The sequence below is a fragment of the Equus asinus genome, chromosome 8 (genome assembly GCF_041296235.1).
Source record: "Equus asinus isolate D_3611 breed Donkey chromosome 8, EquAss-T2T_v2, whole genome shotgun sequence".
NCBI classification, from domain to species: Eukaryota; Metazoa; Chordata; class Mammalia; order Perissodactyla; family Equidae; genus Equus; species Equus asinus.
The window spans coordinates 12641880-12660173 of NC_091797.1; the positions used below are offsets into that span (position 1 = coordinate 12641880).

General features: G+C 38.7%; 1 protein-coding gene across 35 annotated transcripts in view; it reads right to left on the reverse strand.

The window, feature by feature from the left end:
* MLIP (muscular LMNA interacting protein) overlaps positions 1-18294 on the reverse strand; it is a 238815-nt gene that overhangs the window by 122731 nt on the left and 97790 nt on the right. For 34 of the 35 annotated variants that reach the window (XM_070514726.1, XM_014863849.3, XM_070514721.1 and 31 more), the window contains one exon: positions 1514-1669. The exons of the other annotated variant lie outside the window; for it this stretch is intronic. In XM_070514726.1, coding sequence (XP_070370827.1) covers positions 1514-1669 — 156 coding nt within the window. The remainder of the gene's footprint in view (positions 1-1513; positions 1670-18294) is intronic. 35 annotated transcript variants of the gene reach the window in all.

The following is an 18294-nucleotide window of genomic DNA, read 5'->3' on the forward strand; positions in this document are numbered from 1 at the left end:
ATGCCTGAGATTCTACTTCACACTTTTCACTTCTTCATTGTCTACCTTCCCAATAACAAATAAGTTATATGAGTTGATTTATTTCACTTGGGATCCACAGCACCAAGTCAATAGTGTGTTCAGTAAATAATTGTTAAATATATAAACGAACAGAGGCACTATTACCCTGTTCTATTATAATATTGAACTGTTTAAAAAACAGGAAGAATAACCTTTAACCTTTAAACATGTAGCTATGTATGTATCATTGCAATCAGCAGACGAATATCATCATCTTAGGAAGTTTTGGAGGATTGCAACCAAGATTGACTCATATATCTACAGGCTCACGTACTCATAGCATCTAATAGCAAAGGATCCCATGAATATATTATACATAGTCGAGTACTGTTAGAGAGAAACTTCCCAGACGTGCCTTATGTAGTATTCAGGATCCCTCTGAAATAATTTGGCCCCAATAGTCTGAAATAAGATAGCAGCATTGCAAATCCCAGAATCACAGATATATTACTACTTGCTAGCTAAGATGTTTTCATGTTGACGGGGTGAATCAAATTATTGTATTCCCTTCCAGTTGGCTCAAGAATATAACAAAGTTCCCCCAGTCACATTTTATTTTTAATGAGACAGTATTAAAATGTATTTTAAAGAGAAAAATTTTTACCCAAAATGTCATTATTCTTACACAAGTCATTTTCAGGGGGATTTTTTGTTTGTTTTAATTTCATTTCCAGTCTTGGTCTCATTTATAATCAGAGTATAAGTACAATTTTATAACATTTTTATCACATTATAAAGTTAACATTTTCCATGGAATTACATAATCACTATAATTATAACTTTGTCAAGATATTGTGTTATCAAATTTTTAACTTTCCTCTGATTGTTAGATATTAAGCTGTTTTTATTTTTCCCTAATTATTTTCCTACATAACATTTTTCTTCTTTTGTATTATTTTCTTGGGATACATTTCCGAGAGTTAGCTTATCGAAAAGCCCTGAACAGTTTTATGACTATGGATAAGGTTTCCACCAAAATTGCACAAATTCACCAAATTAGCGCAAAGTGTGAGCTTGCTAATATCTTCACAACTGCCCCAACATTGGGTATTACATTTTTTTAATGTTGCTAATTTATTACATGTAAAATAATAACACTTCACTGTTTTATCTTGTATTTTCTTTCAAGGTAAATTTAAACTTCTTTTTTAATTTTGTCTTTATTGTTTTAGGATACACTTGGGAGAAGAGGCTGTACCAGGAGGCAGAATCTGTCATAGGCAGAGTAAACAATAGGATATCAATTCAAAAGGATTGAGAATAATGTATTAGAACCTGGGACTTGACAGCATTTAAGTTCCTGTTGCAGAATTATATATTTAGTCAACCTTAGATGTCACAGTCACCTCACTTTAAGCAGAGGACATAAACATTCATACAAATTTCCCAGTCATTATTATGAATAATTTAACGTTAATTGCTTGATATAAAAAAAGAATAAAAGTAATCCTACCCTATTTACAGTTTCTGGATTCTTATCACTTGGCTCCTCAGGAATTTTAACAAGGAATTTAGAGGTGTCAGCCAACTGAGAGTGGATTGGTAGTCTTCTGACAGTGGGGACAAATGTGAAGATCAGAGGTTTGGCTTCAGAATCACCAGAAGAGACCTATGAGACATGCAATAAATTAGACTTTTGGTGTTGTCAAAGGTTTATCTTGACTTTATTCTCTATATATGATGATATTTATCTCATTTATTTTGATAAATTGCCTATTGTCCTGTAATCCTGTGTACAGTTGCCAAAGAAAACAGCTATAAAAATAGTCATAGTGTATTAGATCCTTTTTTTTATGATACCATTTATCAGACAAAGCAATACAACCCCAGAAAGATCCTGTTGCAGGGGATGGCAATGAAACAGCAGGTTAGCTGGAACAATACAGGGCATCTCCACCTCAGTGGGGTCATCACAAACACAGCATCTGGTCTGCTTCAAAATTGACTTTTATCCATTTAACCCTGGGGTAGCAGGTTCAATTTGACTCATAATCACCAAGCATGTAAGAAACTTCCTGCATTTATCATTAATAAGAATGCTAAAGTATGGATTTAAAATTGAAAGTATGCTTTTCTGGCTATCAAAATACCAATGCCTCCTCTCGAGGCTCCTCTTTCATTCATTCAAAAATAATTGTGTGAACTATTTGCTGTGGCAGGCACTCAGGGGCTATGGCTACCACAGTGAAGAGGAAACAGTCGGTAGACCACTCACAAGGAAAAAAGGAATGCACAGAAAACTAAGGGAAAGTGGTGAGGGTACCTGCCTACCCAACCTGGGAGACTCTGTAAAAGGCAACACCTGAAATTTAAGTCCCAGTGAAGTCCCAGTATCTAAGAGATAATATTCTTATCTTATTCTAAGACAAGAATAGCACAGCCTGAGAAAACCAGCTGAGTGAAAGCATGGAAAGCAGCAGCTGTGGGTATGGATCAAGCCTGGATTTTATCCTGTTGACCACAGAGAAACATTAAAGCACTGTGGATTGGGAAATGACAGTCACATTAGAATTTTAGATAGATAATTCTGGCTTTAAAAAAATACAAGCCTAGAAGGGCCAGCCCCATGACCTAGTGGTTAAGTTCAGTGCGTTCCGCTTTGGTAGGCTGGATTTGGTTCCCAGGCATGGACCTATACCACTCCATTAGTGGCCACACTGTGCTGACAGCCCACATACCAAAAAATACAGAAAGATTGGCACAGATGTTAGCTCAGGACAAATCTTCCTTAGCGAAAAAACAAACACAAAAACAAAACAATACAAGGCTAGAGACAAGGACAGAAAGCCAAGAGCAATCAACAGAGGACTAAACGGAAAGAGAGAAAAAGAAGATGGTGCTGTAGATTTCTCTTTCAAGAAATTGGGATCAGAAGTAAAGAGAGAGGTTGAGGCTAGTTAGACAGGGAAATAGAGTCAAAGGGGTGCCGTTGTTGGTCTGTAATGGAATAGATTTGAACATGTCTGTAGACTGGGGGACCAGTAAAGAAGGAAAATGAGCAAGGTCCTGGAGGAAGCAGGCAGAGTAAGTTAAGGGGACAAGAGAAGGAACATGGCCTCCTTTGAGCCCAGAGAGAATGGACTAAGATAAAGAAAAGTACATGAATGCCATGGGGGGGAGGAAGCAGAAGGGTGAGGGGAGTCACTTTGATATAATCAATGTTCTTCATAAAATCAGCCCCATCTAGTCACAGTAGCACTGCCCCTCTGTTGCCTCCATGTCTCTGTCATAAGATCTCTCTCCTCTCCCTTCAAGCTGATATGCCCTGGCAAGACCTCTGCTCTCCTCTCCCTTCAAGCTGTGCCACCTTTCTATGCCTTAGATCCCCCAGGCTTTATCTCAGCAGCCCCTTTAACCCTGCTCACGTCAGTCCCTCTAAAAAACCCACGTCTCTGAGTCATCCCTCAGTCCCTGTATGCTATGCACATCCCTAGTTTTGTTCTCATCGTGTACTGCTCCAATTCCTGAAGGCTTTTCGCTGCACACTTTCTGGAATTCAGTCAGCCATCACAAAATCCTCCATATCCTTAACAACTTCTCTAAATATTCCAGCTCCAGGGAAACCATGATTCCTTTGAAGGACTCTGCTTTCCAGGAAGCTCTCTCAGTGGTAGCTGTTTTCTCTCACACTGGGCCTGGAAGTAGGATAGGTGTCCTCATTCCTCTTTACTGCTTCTAGACCATTCTTCTTTCCTCTTAGCTAGAAACTTCCAGGTTTGAATCTCATGTCATCCGTCTGTAGCATTCACTACCCCTCCTTGTCAAAGTCATCTGCCCACACCCAAATCAAACCCTTCTTTCTTTGAAGACTTAGTTCCTGGCTCAAATCCACTCTCTCTAACACCATGTTTTTGATAGTGCCCAATATTACACCCCATGGGTAATTTTTCTAATATCATGTTGCCTTGACCTCTACTCTTCCTTGCCTTTCACATCCCTAACCTACACCCATAGCCACAACCCCTCCAGAGTTTCCATTTTTTCATTCTCTGACCACCACTTCTTTTCTTTCCAGACCGCTTCCTCTAGTACTCCATCTCGAACATTTCTCGGACCCCATCAAAATGAAAATCTACTGATCCTTCCAACACTGTGTTCTCTCTTACTTCTTTTCTTTCTTTTAATTGACCACAATTACTCCCACGCATACCACTTAAATCCCTTGTCCTCTCTCACATCATTATCCCCATTTGAGTAAATCACCCTTGCTAAATCTAATAATCTAATAATCAATAATTTCGTAGCCCACTCACCCTCCTAGTCACCTGGAAAACTCCCATCGTTTCCTCTTTTTTCAAACCCCCAACATCTTCTTCCTCAGTCTCACTCTGAGCTGATGACTTTGCTTCCCATTTCACTGAGACAATTGAAGCAATCAGAAGAGAACTTCAGGGCCCCCCTTGCGTCTACTCGCCCACCTACATCTCTGTCCTTTTATGTGGCCTTCAGTCCTGCCATGATGCTCCTAGTAAAATCAACCCTCACTGGAATACTTTGCCTTCTACTTACTTTCATTTATTCCAGAAGGTCTTATTAAATGCCTAGTAAATGCTGGCACTTTTCTAGAGCTTGGCAATATAACACTGAATAAAAATCTCTACCCTAATGGAATCTACATTCTACTGGAGGGAGACATAAAACAAAATAAATATGTAGGATATATAGTCTTTTCAGTAGTGGTAAGTGCTATGAAGACTGGCTATGAGGCTATTGCGATAACCCGTGGGAGAGGTAACAGTAGTCAAACCTGGGCTGCTGCAGTACTAATGATAAGAAGTGTGAAGATTCTAGTTATGATTTAAAGGAAAAACTTAGAATTCACTGAAAAATTACATGTGGGATATAAGAGACAGACAAGAGTCAAGATAACTATATAATTTTTGTCCTGAATAACTGCAAGAAATGAGATATTATTCACTGAAATGGGGAAAACAACAGATGAAGCTGGTTTGAGAATAAAGATCAAATTTGATAGGCCAAATATACATCCAAGTGGAAAGGTGGGTATGGGAGTCACATTTAGAGGAAAGTCTGAACTAGAGATAAAATTATTAGGGTTGTTAACCTATATGTGGTATTCAAAACCAGAAGACTAGATGAGATCACCAAGGGAGTAAACACAAACAGGACAAAAAATGGTCCAAGGTTGAACCTCCAGACTGTAACATTGAGTGATCCAGAAGCTGAGGAAGAACTGGTAAAGTTGAGATAGAATTTTAAGAAAAATAGAAAAGTCTAGAACATCATTGATGCCAATAGAAAAGAGGCCTGACCATAAACAAATAAAAGAGTCCGGCCCAAATGTGAATCCATGAATTGATAGTGAAGCAATTTGCTTGGCTATTTTATATAATCTACAGGAATGCTCACCTGCCTATCACAGGAACAGAGAAAGTAAATTGTAAGCATTTCCAGAATTGATGTTTGGAGGTCATTTTGGCAGAAGGATGTTGTGAGTGTAAAGAAATTGAGGGTACTGATGAGACTAGAGCAAATGATCAACCATGGCATTCAGTTTGGACAGGAAAAGAAGAGGGACCTCAGATGCAAGGAACTGGAGGTCTCTGTAGCTCAGAAAACAGATTTGACAGCATGGTGAATGTTTGGGAGAAAGGCCTGGGGTCATCATGTGTGGTATATGAGAGCTTAAGATTTAGAAGTCCAGTAATCCTAGATAATTATAAGGTCTAGACTTTGGCCTTGAGACTGAGTATCTGAGATTTAAAAAAACAGGAAGGGCACTGAGATCGTGCAAGTCAAGGAACTGGAAGACAAGAATGTCGACAAGGCTGTCCTTATGAAAATGAAAGCCACACTGATGGCAAGACTGGACTAGAGAGAGAGACTGATAGCTTGATGGCACAGTGTGAGCCTGGGGTCATCGGGTACCTGGAACAGGCTACCTGGGACCCTAGATTATTAAGCAGATATTTTCTGTGTGAGCATGAAATCAAACAAAGAGAAGTAGATATTCTTGGAGAAGATTTCACCCGAGTTACAGGCCTAATGAAGGAGCTCTGGACCACTTATAGGGTATAACTTTCTGGTAACTGAAAAACTAGAATACCTATGCCTTCTTGAAACAAGGCATGTTTGTTAGCAACTATAAAATACTCAGACAAACCCTTCTGAGCCAACTTTCATTTTTTAATATTCTTTTCTGCCTTTAAAGATATTTGTCGTTGTTCCCTCATTGCAGCCATGTCACAATTCCCAGGTTGCAGCTTATCATCAGAAAATAATAAACCAATCCTATTCTTTGCAGGAAGGGACATTAGATCCCTTGTGAGGTTTGGGAAGCCCACTAGTCTTATCAACAATACACAATATGACACACTTTATACATAGATTATTTTCCAGGAAGGTTTCTATAAATCTAATCTCATCAATATTGTGATGAATGGAGAGCGGTTTTAGCAACAAAATCATTGACGGTAGTTCAGATAATTCATTGTACAATTTCATTTGGGTAGGAAATAAAGATAGTTCTTTAGAAGTCCAAGAAGAGGTGAAATTGTGGCACCATCTGCAGCTTCTGTAGGCCCACCCTCATCTCCCGACATGATGACTACAAGTCTATCTTCAGTTCGATCCAAATGAAATTTTACATACTGATGTATGAAAGGCTTCGGTATAAGTGCCCTGTGGTTATGCAATACACATAACTGTTATTAACAATAACTAGCTTTGCCGTCTAAAGGATATACAATGACAACAATTTACTTCTCCAAAAACCTTGTACAATTTGTATAATTCAATGCTAACTTAAGATCTCTAAAGTACGAGTAGATCTCCACGATTGATACATCATAAACTATAGAAATTTTAAAGGTTAATAGCTATAAATGAACAAAATGGAAACAAAATATGAATGAAAACTGATGCTTCCATGAATAAGCTGTGCTTTTATAACAATGCCCTCAAAGGACTTTCTAAGCATAAACACTTGTTGACAATGAAAGCAACTGAAAAGAAGTAAAATTATTTTTTTCTACTTTATTGTTATATTTTCCTACAGAAACCCCCACATCTTACATAAAATTTCTTCACCAGTGTAGAACAATGTTTTATTTTAGTTGAACCAATACGTGATGACATTCAAGAGTAACATAAAAATGAAAACCCTGATAGGACTAAAGACCTATTCATCTTCCTAGTTTGCTGTTAGAGAACAAGATCAGGGATGAATTCCTGTCCACCGGACATCTTCAGAAGAACCACAAAAAGGTCAATGGTTTGGTATTCACTTTTAAGCCGCGAGGACAATGTTAGCATGGGGCTCTTTTCATCGCCTTTCCTAGCATCCTCTTATCTTACCAAGGATGAACAGAATTTTTTTGCACAGAATTTCAGTTGGAAAAGGATTTGAAATTACACTGCAACATTTAGATGAAGAACCACGTGTCAGCGGTAGACTGCTGAACCCCTTGTTCAGGAAAGAGAAAAATATATTTGCTGTTTACTGCATACTGTGGCCAAGTTCCAATGGAGCCCAGAAATGAATCGCTATGGTGATGAAAAATCATTTTGCACACAAAGCAGAAACGGATGCATGTTAATACCATTGCACTTCTCAAATGCCAATTAACACTTTCGCTTGTCAGTGCCTTTTAAAAACGCATCTTAGTTTCTATCCTTGGGAAACTATTTTAATGAAAGAAATCAGAGCTGAAAGGATTAAAATCTCTTCCTAAATATGGTTTCCAGCGCTTGAAATCTCTGAGACTGTCACCGTCTCATCAGATAGCCAAGTAATAATTTCAGAAATTGTTTTCCCCCATACCATGCAGGCTAACAGCTCCTTTGCTCAGTGTCGGGCTGCAATGCCTTCCTTTCTTCTATTTCCCTGAAAGTTCTCTTCCTCCCGATGTTGACACCCACACTCACAGATGGCCACTAGCCTCCTGTTGAGAGGAGACACTCCAGGGTGTCTTAGCAGCGACACTACACCAAGGGCAGTCCTGAGCTTTTTCTTTGGTTGCCCAGCAAGCAGCTTTGCTTTTATCAGCTCGCCTTTTCCACTAACTGTAGATAACATTTCATTTTGACATGCAGTCAAATTTATGTACACCCAGGCGGCTCTCCCGCAAACCCTCTTACAGCAAACATCACAGTGCACAGCCTGTAAAAGTTTTTGAAAGCATTAAGGAAAGACTTCCTTTTACCTGGGGTGTGGTCTGAACGCTCCCTGCCAAGATGCACGAGTTCATTTGGAAGTAAATGTTTCTGCAGTCCCTCGGAAGCCCCTGTTCTGGAAGCATTGATTCATCACATAAGGGAGTGAGCAAACCAATGACTGAGGTGGGAAGGGAGCCTCTCACGAAAACAACACACAGACTCACACAGCAAGAAAGAATTATAAAAAGAGGTAAAGTGGAATCCTCCCGGAGTTGGAGAATGTTGTCAGCTCCAGAGGGTAGATTCATGCTTAGATGATTTTCGGATTTGGAATTTCGTGAGAGGTGATATTGACTGCTGAAATGGAGCCAGTAGAAGTAAAACAAAAAAAACTGCCACCTATACGTGTTTGCCCTCTTTTCTGTTCATGCATGTATTCCAATTATATACTCTGCAAAAAGAAGAGAGAAGCCAGATTGTGCGGCAAGGAGAAGCTGATCGAAGGGCCTGAGCATCTGCCAATCTCATGACCAGTTGGTCACACTCAGCGAGAACATTCTAAGGTACAAATACATGTAAACTCTGTGTCTAAATAAAGAACTAGAAAACACACAGTGATCGTTTCAAAACATCAATAACTTTATTGGTCTATGGTCTATAAATAGCAAACAACAATACAGGAGCATCTGCAGTGACTGAAGTTTTGCTATGAATCAAATTAGCTCCAAAATAAAGCTTGGAATCAAATATTCATCAAAACAAAATTCCATTCCAAGGTTCCTGGAAGACAGGGAGTGTCCTGACTGCAGACAGGCAAACCCCAGAACTTCACACAAGAAATGGATAGGAGTCTTCAGTCTTCAATCTTTCTATTTTCTAAGCATTGATTTTTCTCCAAATCGGTAATATCTATATTTGTGCTTTGGCAATGAAAGATGTTGTGTCCCCAGGGCTGGTTAAAGACTAAAGGCCATGGGAAGAAATGACGATTTTATTTTAGAGACCTTGATTATACCTCTTAACATTTTCAATGTTATCAAAAGCCTGAATTTGTGGAAACATTGCAAGCAAAATAATTGTCAAAGTGATTCTATTAACACACTGGTGAAAACTATTCCAAACAATGCAGTACTTTTTGACCTAGAAAATGATCTAAATTTTGAATATCAGTGCCGTGTGATACCGCTAAACAAATTGCATGCCTTCTTCTATGCCACGTATATTTATGGATCCTCAAAAAAGAATATAATACCCTCCTGCCCTCAAAGAGCTTCCAGTCCAATTGAGAATATAAAACAAGTATGCAAATAATAGGACACAAAGCAAAAAAAAGGAAAAGTCCCATGCTGTGGTTCTCACACTTTACACATAAACCACCAGGAGATTTTGTCAAAACGCAGTTTCTGACTGAGGAGATCTGGGGTGGGGCCTCAGATTCTGCATTTTCCATAAGCCCCCAGCTGATGCCCTGTGGCTGGTTTGTGACTTAAGAGGAACTTTTGGAGGGTGGTAAGATCACAGCCACCTGGAGTAATTCAAGGAGAAAGTGGCATTTGGGTTGCCCTTAGAGGGAGGAGGGAATGGGGACCCATGAAAGTGGGATAGAGTAGCATTTATTTCAAGCAGAAAGAAAAGTTTAGGCCAAGGCACCTATCAGAACAGCAGCTGGCACCAGGCATGGTCATGAGGGACAGGACCCCAGAGTCAGATCGTTCACTGGCTGTGGATCTGAACCTCTCAAAAGTCAGTCCTCTCACCTACGAAATACAGATAAGAATAGTACTCATTTCACAGGGTTCCTGTGAAAATTACAATTAAATTCACTACGTAAAGCCTTAGCTCAGTGCCAAGCAAATAATTTAGTACATGTTACTCTTGTTAGTACTATTGTTATTTGGTTTGATAAATGAGAATAAAAGCAAATAAGACTAGAAAAGCAGATAAGTCTAAATCATCAAAGATCTCAAATTGAGGTGTTTTAATTTTATTCAATGGGGGAATCCAAAAATCAAAGAGTAGCATTAATAAATCCTAGAGAGCACACTCATCTCAACATTCTAGTGTGTGGCTCCCCTAGAGGAAGTGACAGTCCAGTCCTCTGTCAATGGTTCCATCAGTTTATTCTAAGTGGATCAAAACAGCTATGAAGCTATTCTGTATTTCATTCTGTTCTTCTCCCTCTGATCTTTCCTTTTTCTTTTTCCGTCTCTGATCTCTTCTTTCTCTCATTCCCTCTCCCAAACATAAAGCAATATTTACGCAAGTTGGCACAATCAAGTTTGGGAGAGGAAATACTTCAGCTCCCATCTTTCGCCCTACTTGAATTCTTCCTTGGATCATTTTACACCATGAGAAGCAATTAAATTAATCCATTATTTTTCTATTTTGCTGTGTCTTATTGGCAACTTTTCTCTAATCATTTTCTTTCCCTTGTTTTATTGATTAATAACTATTAGTGTTATAGACTATTTCTTATATTGATAGAAGTCATAATTTTTACTTTAAAATGAACACATAATGGCCATGCATTATAATAGCGTGCTTCAGCCATCTGGTTAGTATCTACATATAGCCTCAAAGGCATATGTATTTAGGACAATTTCTATAGAAACCATCCTCATTTGAATAGAAAATGATGGCATCTGGTTTAAAACACAGGCTCAGTCTTGGACTATGAAGAGCAAGTAAGTTACTTACACAGGATGGGGGGTGGGGAGGGAGGGATGGTCTATCCTCCAATTACAACCACTTTTCCTATTAATGAGAAAGTCATCTAGGGTCTGTACAAGACCCTGATGCATTTTATAAACACAAACATCTAACGATCTCTCTCCTACTAAGGAACACAAACTGCTCTGTTGAGTAATCTTTTTGCAAAAGAAAATAAACTTTGTCAAAGTTTGGAATAGAAAAATACAATCCAAAACTCTTTAAAATCTGGCATTAACGGATGGCCGAAGTAGGGCGTCCTTCACTCTTCTTACTAAACAAATACTACTGCAATGTCTTCCATCCAAAAGACTCTTAGGATATTACTTTTAAAATAAATAACACAGAATAAAAAGCCTCTCTTCCTGACCTGGGAAGCAAATTTGAGAAAAAAATAGACTAGTCCACAAAAGTTTGCCAAGAAACATGTAAATGATTAAACAGATCCAGCTGCCAAGGCTGTTCAGACATCCATTTGTCTGTTCTCATGCCTTGTGCTTGATAAAAGAAGGTACTAGAAATCTCATTTATTTATCTTAATAAACACCTGTTGAGTGCCAGGCACTATTCTCAGCTCTGGGAGACATCAAGATAAAGAAGACTTGGACCCTGTTCTCAACGTGAGTTATAGTCCCATGAAGGAGACACCGGTGGAGAGTGAAGTTAGAGGAACGGGAAGCTGATGTGCTGAATATAGACAGCATGGGGAAGTGGCCTCAGGCCGTTCCCAGGGAGATTTCAGTCTTAGTGTCTGTACTCTTAGTTCCTGTTTCCGGTGACCAACACTGGGACACTGCTCATTCTGTTTTAGCCCTGGACGGTGTTTTACCTCTGAAGATAGGAATTGCTAGGAGTTTAGATCCCTGTCACCAGGGCAATAGGTGATTCCAGGGACCACAATCAGGATTATCCCAATTCACACATTCAGAATTGAGTGTACAGTATTTAAAGTGAATTCTGACATCTCATCAAAAATGTGTGAGATTCCATCACAGCCTAAGTTTGGCCTCACCCGTGCTGGGTCAGTGTATTAACTTCATCTGGATTGCTCCTACTCTTGTTATTACTGCTTGTAGCTTCTCTTCTCTTTGGGGTATGTCCTCCTAGTTTAAAGGACACTAGTAGCCCTCCTTAATTCAAGTAGCCAGAAGCTTCAAAGTATTGAAGAAAATCTAGTGCCCAATATGACTGTTTGACATAATTAGATATTTAGAAGAAATGAATAAGGACTCATTCATGTCAGAATTTGAAAGAGGAACAGAGATAATGATAACAAACATTTATCCATCAGGAAGAAGTGCCAGTGGTCACTCTCCCCTTATTGAATCACTTTCTTAGCTTGGCTTCTGGCACACCATTTTCTCTTGATCTTCTTTCTATCCCCTGGACACTCCTCTGTCTGCTTTGTGCCATCTGACCCTTAAGCTTTGAAGTAGCCCAGAAGTCACTCCTTGGAGAAATCTCATCCAGTTCCACAGCTTTAAATTGCATTTATAAGCCAATGAGTTCCAAATTTATTACCCCAGTCTGGACGGCTTCTGTGGATAATACATTCACATATCCAACTAGCATCTTCTCATGGACATCTGAAACTTAATATATCTGAAATAAAATTACTTGTCTTTCTCCTGAAACTGTTCCCCACCCCACCCCCAATTTTTCCCTACCTCAGCTTATGGTTGTACCTATTTCTCATTGCGTAGGCCAAAAATGGTGGGCTTATATTGATTTGTCTTGGTTTTCCATTATGCCCCATCAATATATCAGTTTTGGTCAATACACTAATATTCCTGTTTCTCATAACCTCCCATCAATATATCAGTATATTTTGACCCTCCCTTCAAAATAAACCCAGAAAATGAATATAACTCACTACTTCTACTTCTAACACCCTAGTAGCAGAACCTACTTTCATCACCTTTCTGAATCACTTCCTCCTAACTAGTTTCCCTGCTTCCACTTCATGATCTGCTCCCAACAACTCTCCCCCTTGCTCCCTCAGTTCCAGCCACGATGAGTGTTGTGTACTCCTACAGCATGCTAATTCTACTCATTGGAAAGGTTTTCCCAAGCTTATTACTGTTCCTTCACTTCCTCATGTCTCTCTTCAAATGCCACTTGAACTGTAAAACATCCCTCGTCATCTTACATAAAATTGCAACCCCAATTCTAGTATCTCGCCGGAGCTCTCTATCCGCCCAGCCCACGTAATTTTTCTCCAGAGCACCTACCAACCTCTATTGCTTTTTTATTATTTTTTGTATTTCATCATTGGATTTTCAACTCCATGAAGGCAAGGCTTTTGTTTTGATCACTGCTATTTTCCTAGCAGTTAGAATAGTACATGGCACATATAAGCACTCAATAAATACTTATCTAGCGAACTTCTTGACTGACAGTGATCTCTTTATTTGTGGACATATCTTACACTTCTTTTCTGCTAATGAAAATGATAACAATTTTGGTAAACTTCGAATTGAGTGCCCAGAAGAAAACAGAATCAGCTGGGTCTCCTCAAGTTCCTCAGTTCCACTGGAACAGTTGTTGTTGGGTTTCACAGGTCCTTACCAAGAACCAAAAGTGTAGGGGCTAACAGAAGCAGCAGGATGAGAGTGTTTGCAGTCAGCTCCCTTCCCATGACTCTCACTTACAAACACCTGTAGCAAGAGAGATCAGGATGCTCAAAGCTACGGAATGGCCAATCATCTAGGTCAGAAGCAGACAGAATAGGTTCTGAGCTCAGGTTTTTCAAATAGCTATGAAGTCTTGGGTAAGTCACTTAACTTCTCAGGGAGAATTTGTTTACAAAATAAGATTCTAGATCAGTGTTGCCCTATGTGCCTTCTTTAGAATATCAGCCTTGCAAGATGAATAGTGATATAGGAGTTTTATGGTCACATAAATTTAGAAAGTGGTATATTCTATATCCTCCTTTCGGAGGGGTCTCACATTTCAAGCTTGGTTTAGGCCACAGTTTCTCACAGTTATTTGGCCACAGAAGCCCTGGCTTGCCTGTTGCACACTAGTATGCCACGCGCAGTGTGAACTGCCCAACTGGACACTCCGTAGAGAATTCCTTCTGCTGTGATATTTGATGAATGTACGAAAAGAAGGTAGTTTGCTCAAACAAATTTAAAAAGAGTTTCCACAGAGTTACTAAATAAGATGCTAGTCATGATCTAGGCTGGGAGGAGAGCACAGTGGGATAGATGGATCCTCAGATGTGCTCTTACACAGAAAGGAAGAAGACGTATAGATTCCAGGTCTACCAACTATAAACCCATTTGTGCCAGCAGTTCACGAACAACATATTTAGCAGCACAGGAACATGAGTTGAATAAATGTGTGATAAACTGACTAGAAGGTCTCGAAACATATACAAAGAGGTACTAATAAATTGTGGGGCAAACAGTCAGGATAAAGCATATTCTTTAATAGAAATCCTCAGAGATTCCATGGTGAATCATTTCTATACACATCATAAGAGACACAGTTTGCTGACACAGAATATAGTTCATAAAATCTTATTTGTAAGTGGATAGAGTGATACTAGCATCTTTAGAGTTTACATCATAATTTCATACAGGAGCATGACAAAGTAATATTTATTTTCAGTATGACTGTTGGTATAATGCGATTTATATGCATTTTCTATTTAAAATAAAAAGAGAAGAAATAGCATCTTATTTTATGTTCCAGATATATTTATATATGAAGAATGCCTTCAAAAAGCTTTCATCATATTCCAACAGTGAAAAATTTTATCCACTTACTCAATTTTGATCATTATGTTTGAAAAGTGTTATGAAAATAGCTCAAACATAAGAGGGTTTAACTGATTACTTTTTAAAGTTCTAAGCTCTTTACATTTAGAGCCAGATGTGAACCACCCCGACCCACAGGGTATCTTGTCATAGAAAAGAACAAAAACCGACGTTTTGTCGTTAGAGGCACATCTTGACTTTGAGAAGCAATTGCATTTTAAACAAGCTTCCTCACGCTTGGGCAACATAAGGAATAAGCTAAATATAAGTGTAAAGACACACACATCAAGGAAAGAACTACTACTTCCTATACATATTTTATATTTTCTCTTCGTCCCTCATTTCTTTTCACTTACATTCTATAGAAATACATGACTCTTAGAATAACTGAAGGCAGATGTCCCAAAGCCAGTTTTTGTCAGTTTTGTCTTGGGCTACCGAAGCTTGATTGGAAGAATAAAATAGAGTACAACACAAGAGTAGAACTGTGTTTGCAATATAGTAGAGAGGATATGGGCTGTAGGTCAGAGAGCACTGATGTGGTATCCCCTACCCTCTACCACTTATTAGCTGTGTGACACAAGGCAGATTCTTGATCTCTCTGAGCTTCATTTATTTACAACCATAGAATTTATCACACAAACTGCGACACTCTCAAGCGTGAAATGGGGGGCACTGTTAGTAATTACTTTAGGACAACAGGCATAAAATGGGACTATTTGGGGCAAACCAAGACATAATCAGCCTACTTACTAGAAATCTTGAGATAATAATATATCAATACTGTTGTGAGGTTAAAATGGCGTGACATAATAGGCCATATAGGAAGTTTGGCAATCCATGTGTTCAGTAACAGCTATTTCTCCCATCTCATACGTAGAGATTGGGTATGGGTTAGGGGTGGGGGTAATACGAGGGGCTTACAGTGATATCTTTTAAGAAAATGGAGCAAGACGAATGACTGGCATGCTACTCTGCGTGGAATGCTCTCCAACAACCTCTCCCTCCTCAATTCCTCTTCACCCTGCTGAGTTCTAAGAACCTCAGAGATTCCACAGTGAATCATTTTCATTCGCATGATAAGGGTAACAGAATTTCTGACACACAATATATTTCATAAAATGACTACCTAAAGACTCCTTCCCTGACTCCATGGGTTAGCTACCTCCTGTTACACACTCTCAGCCCCTTGGACTTCTTCATAGCATTTGCTGCTATTAAAACTATACGATTATATAGTGATTCTTTAGTATCCAGCTCCCCAGTTGGAACATAAGCACAAAGACAAAGGGAAATTTCTATTTTGTTCCCTGCTATACTCCCAGCTCCTAATATAGTGCCTAGGTGGTCAATAAACGTCCATTAAATAAATGAATGTTTGTGTGCATTCATGATAGTTGTATGGAAGATTCAGGAAGGGCAAGAAAGATCTCTGTCTTTAAGGGACATACAATGTCAGGATCCATAGAGAAAGGAGTGATTTAATCACTGTATAATTTTGTCACTTTGAGGATAGAGCACATAAAAAAATAGCAACCCACACTGAATGCCAAAGCTGTGAATGTTTTAGGAGTGTATGGAAGAAATCAGCATCAAAAGAGTGTGTGAGGGGCCAGGGTGCATGAATAAAATGGGAAAAGCATCTCTGGTCCGGATCACTCCTCCCACTCTCGGCAGCCGTGGTCTGTCACCCTGGCTACCTCAAACACTTCACCCACTCATCCCGAGAGCAGATTTCATCCTGCATATAATACATAGAAATACTATTTAATGAGTTGTATGTGATGCTGCTCTGGATACTTAATATACATCATCTCTTCTATTTCTCAGAACAAGCCAGCAAGAGAATTATTATGTCCATTAGACAAGTAAGAAAAATGAGAGCCAGGAAGATTCGATGACTTGCTTAACTAGCACCTGATGCAACTGGATTTGAACCCAAGTCTGCCTGGCTAGAACTCAGGCAGATGTTGGCTCTTATTTGCTGACTCCTTCTGCCAGCCTTACCTTAGAAATATTCATTTACGGAAAAGTGATAAGAAAGGTGGCAGTACAGAATGTACGACAATGCAGTAGCCGGCAAGGATTTGGTTCTTAACATAGTTCCTCCCCAGGAGAACTGGCTCTGATGAACATTTTCCCCAAACCTCCAGTATTCATTCGCAAAATGTGGCTACATACTCTGACTTTTCTACCTTTCATAGCTGTTCTTCTCTTACTGTTTCTACGTCAGTTCTAGCTATAAAAGCAATGCATGGTTATTTTGCAACATAATTATAAAATGGATAGGAGACACCCCCCAAAAATACAATTATACTGTCACTGGTATTATGTCTATAGTTACATAAATTTCAACATGGATAGTACAACACAGACACAAAAAAAATTATTGAATGACTAAACATGCTTATAAGTATTTTATTATATTTAGTAAATATTTGTCTTCAAAAACATCTGAAGTAATATGTGAGCTCTATTTATATTTTATAACATCAAATTGTCAATTCTACTAATGTAAACAATGGAAGCTGGAATCAGAATCAGATTCAAATCATAAATCTACCTATAATTAAGTTACTTAAATTCCGTGTTAGTTTTTTCATCTATCAAATGGGCATAATAAAAGCATCTAAATCTCATAGGGTGGATGTGAAAACTAAATGAGGTGACATATAAGACCCCTAGTGTATGGCCCAAAGCATTGTAGGCACTCAATAAATATTGATTTCTCTCTTTCCTTTTAGGATAGATGAAATGTATGAGGTTTAGCAAAAATCTCTAATTAATACAAGTATCAGAATTCTACCTTGTTTACTTACACAGTTTCCTTTTTTTCCCCCCTTAATGTTTTCCCTCCAAACAAAACAGACAGATTTTAACCATCTTGACCCTTGTCTACAATCATCCTAAAAGATCCTTTATAAACCCTGTGACTTGCCCACAACTGCTAAAAAGGAGATTTTTGTCTTTGCCCCTTAGAAATTGTCATCCAGGGAAAATCCAGTTGATGGCTACAGTGTGCCAATGTATTCCCAAAGGATGGGAGGTGTCCTGGGACTAACCCTGCCCTGCCGTCTTCCGTGAAGATAGGAATTAATGATGAGTTTCTGGATCACGACCGCATCCTTCATGCTTAACACTTAGTAAATACTATTTAGATATGTGTCGAATAAATGAATTAATAGTGTACGCCTACCCTCGAGAAAATAAGCGGTAAGAATCAAAGGTGCTATGGGTCATGTATAAAGAAATAGAAGATAAAACAAAGCTTTTCAGTAGCTGCCCTGTAATTTACCCTTCCAGTGGCTCTTCTCTGACTAAATCAAATTAGGGGATGGAAGGCTTCCTAGGGGAGAAATGGTTACTGTTTCAAAAATGAGATATTAAGAAGCAATATAGGAGATAACATAAAGAAAATATTTTTCTTTATTTTCTTCTCACAGTGTGTGATGAAGTAACATGCAGGATGTAAGAAGGAAAAATTTCAAGTTAATAAAATGGAACCCTTAAAGGTATTTTGTACATCATGAAAAGCAAATAGAAGCAGCAACCGTCTTACCTGAAAAAAGCACTTCACCTACTTATCGAATATGCCCATAGGTTAAAACAAAGAGATTCTTGAAAATTTACAATCAAGAATGGC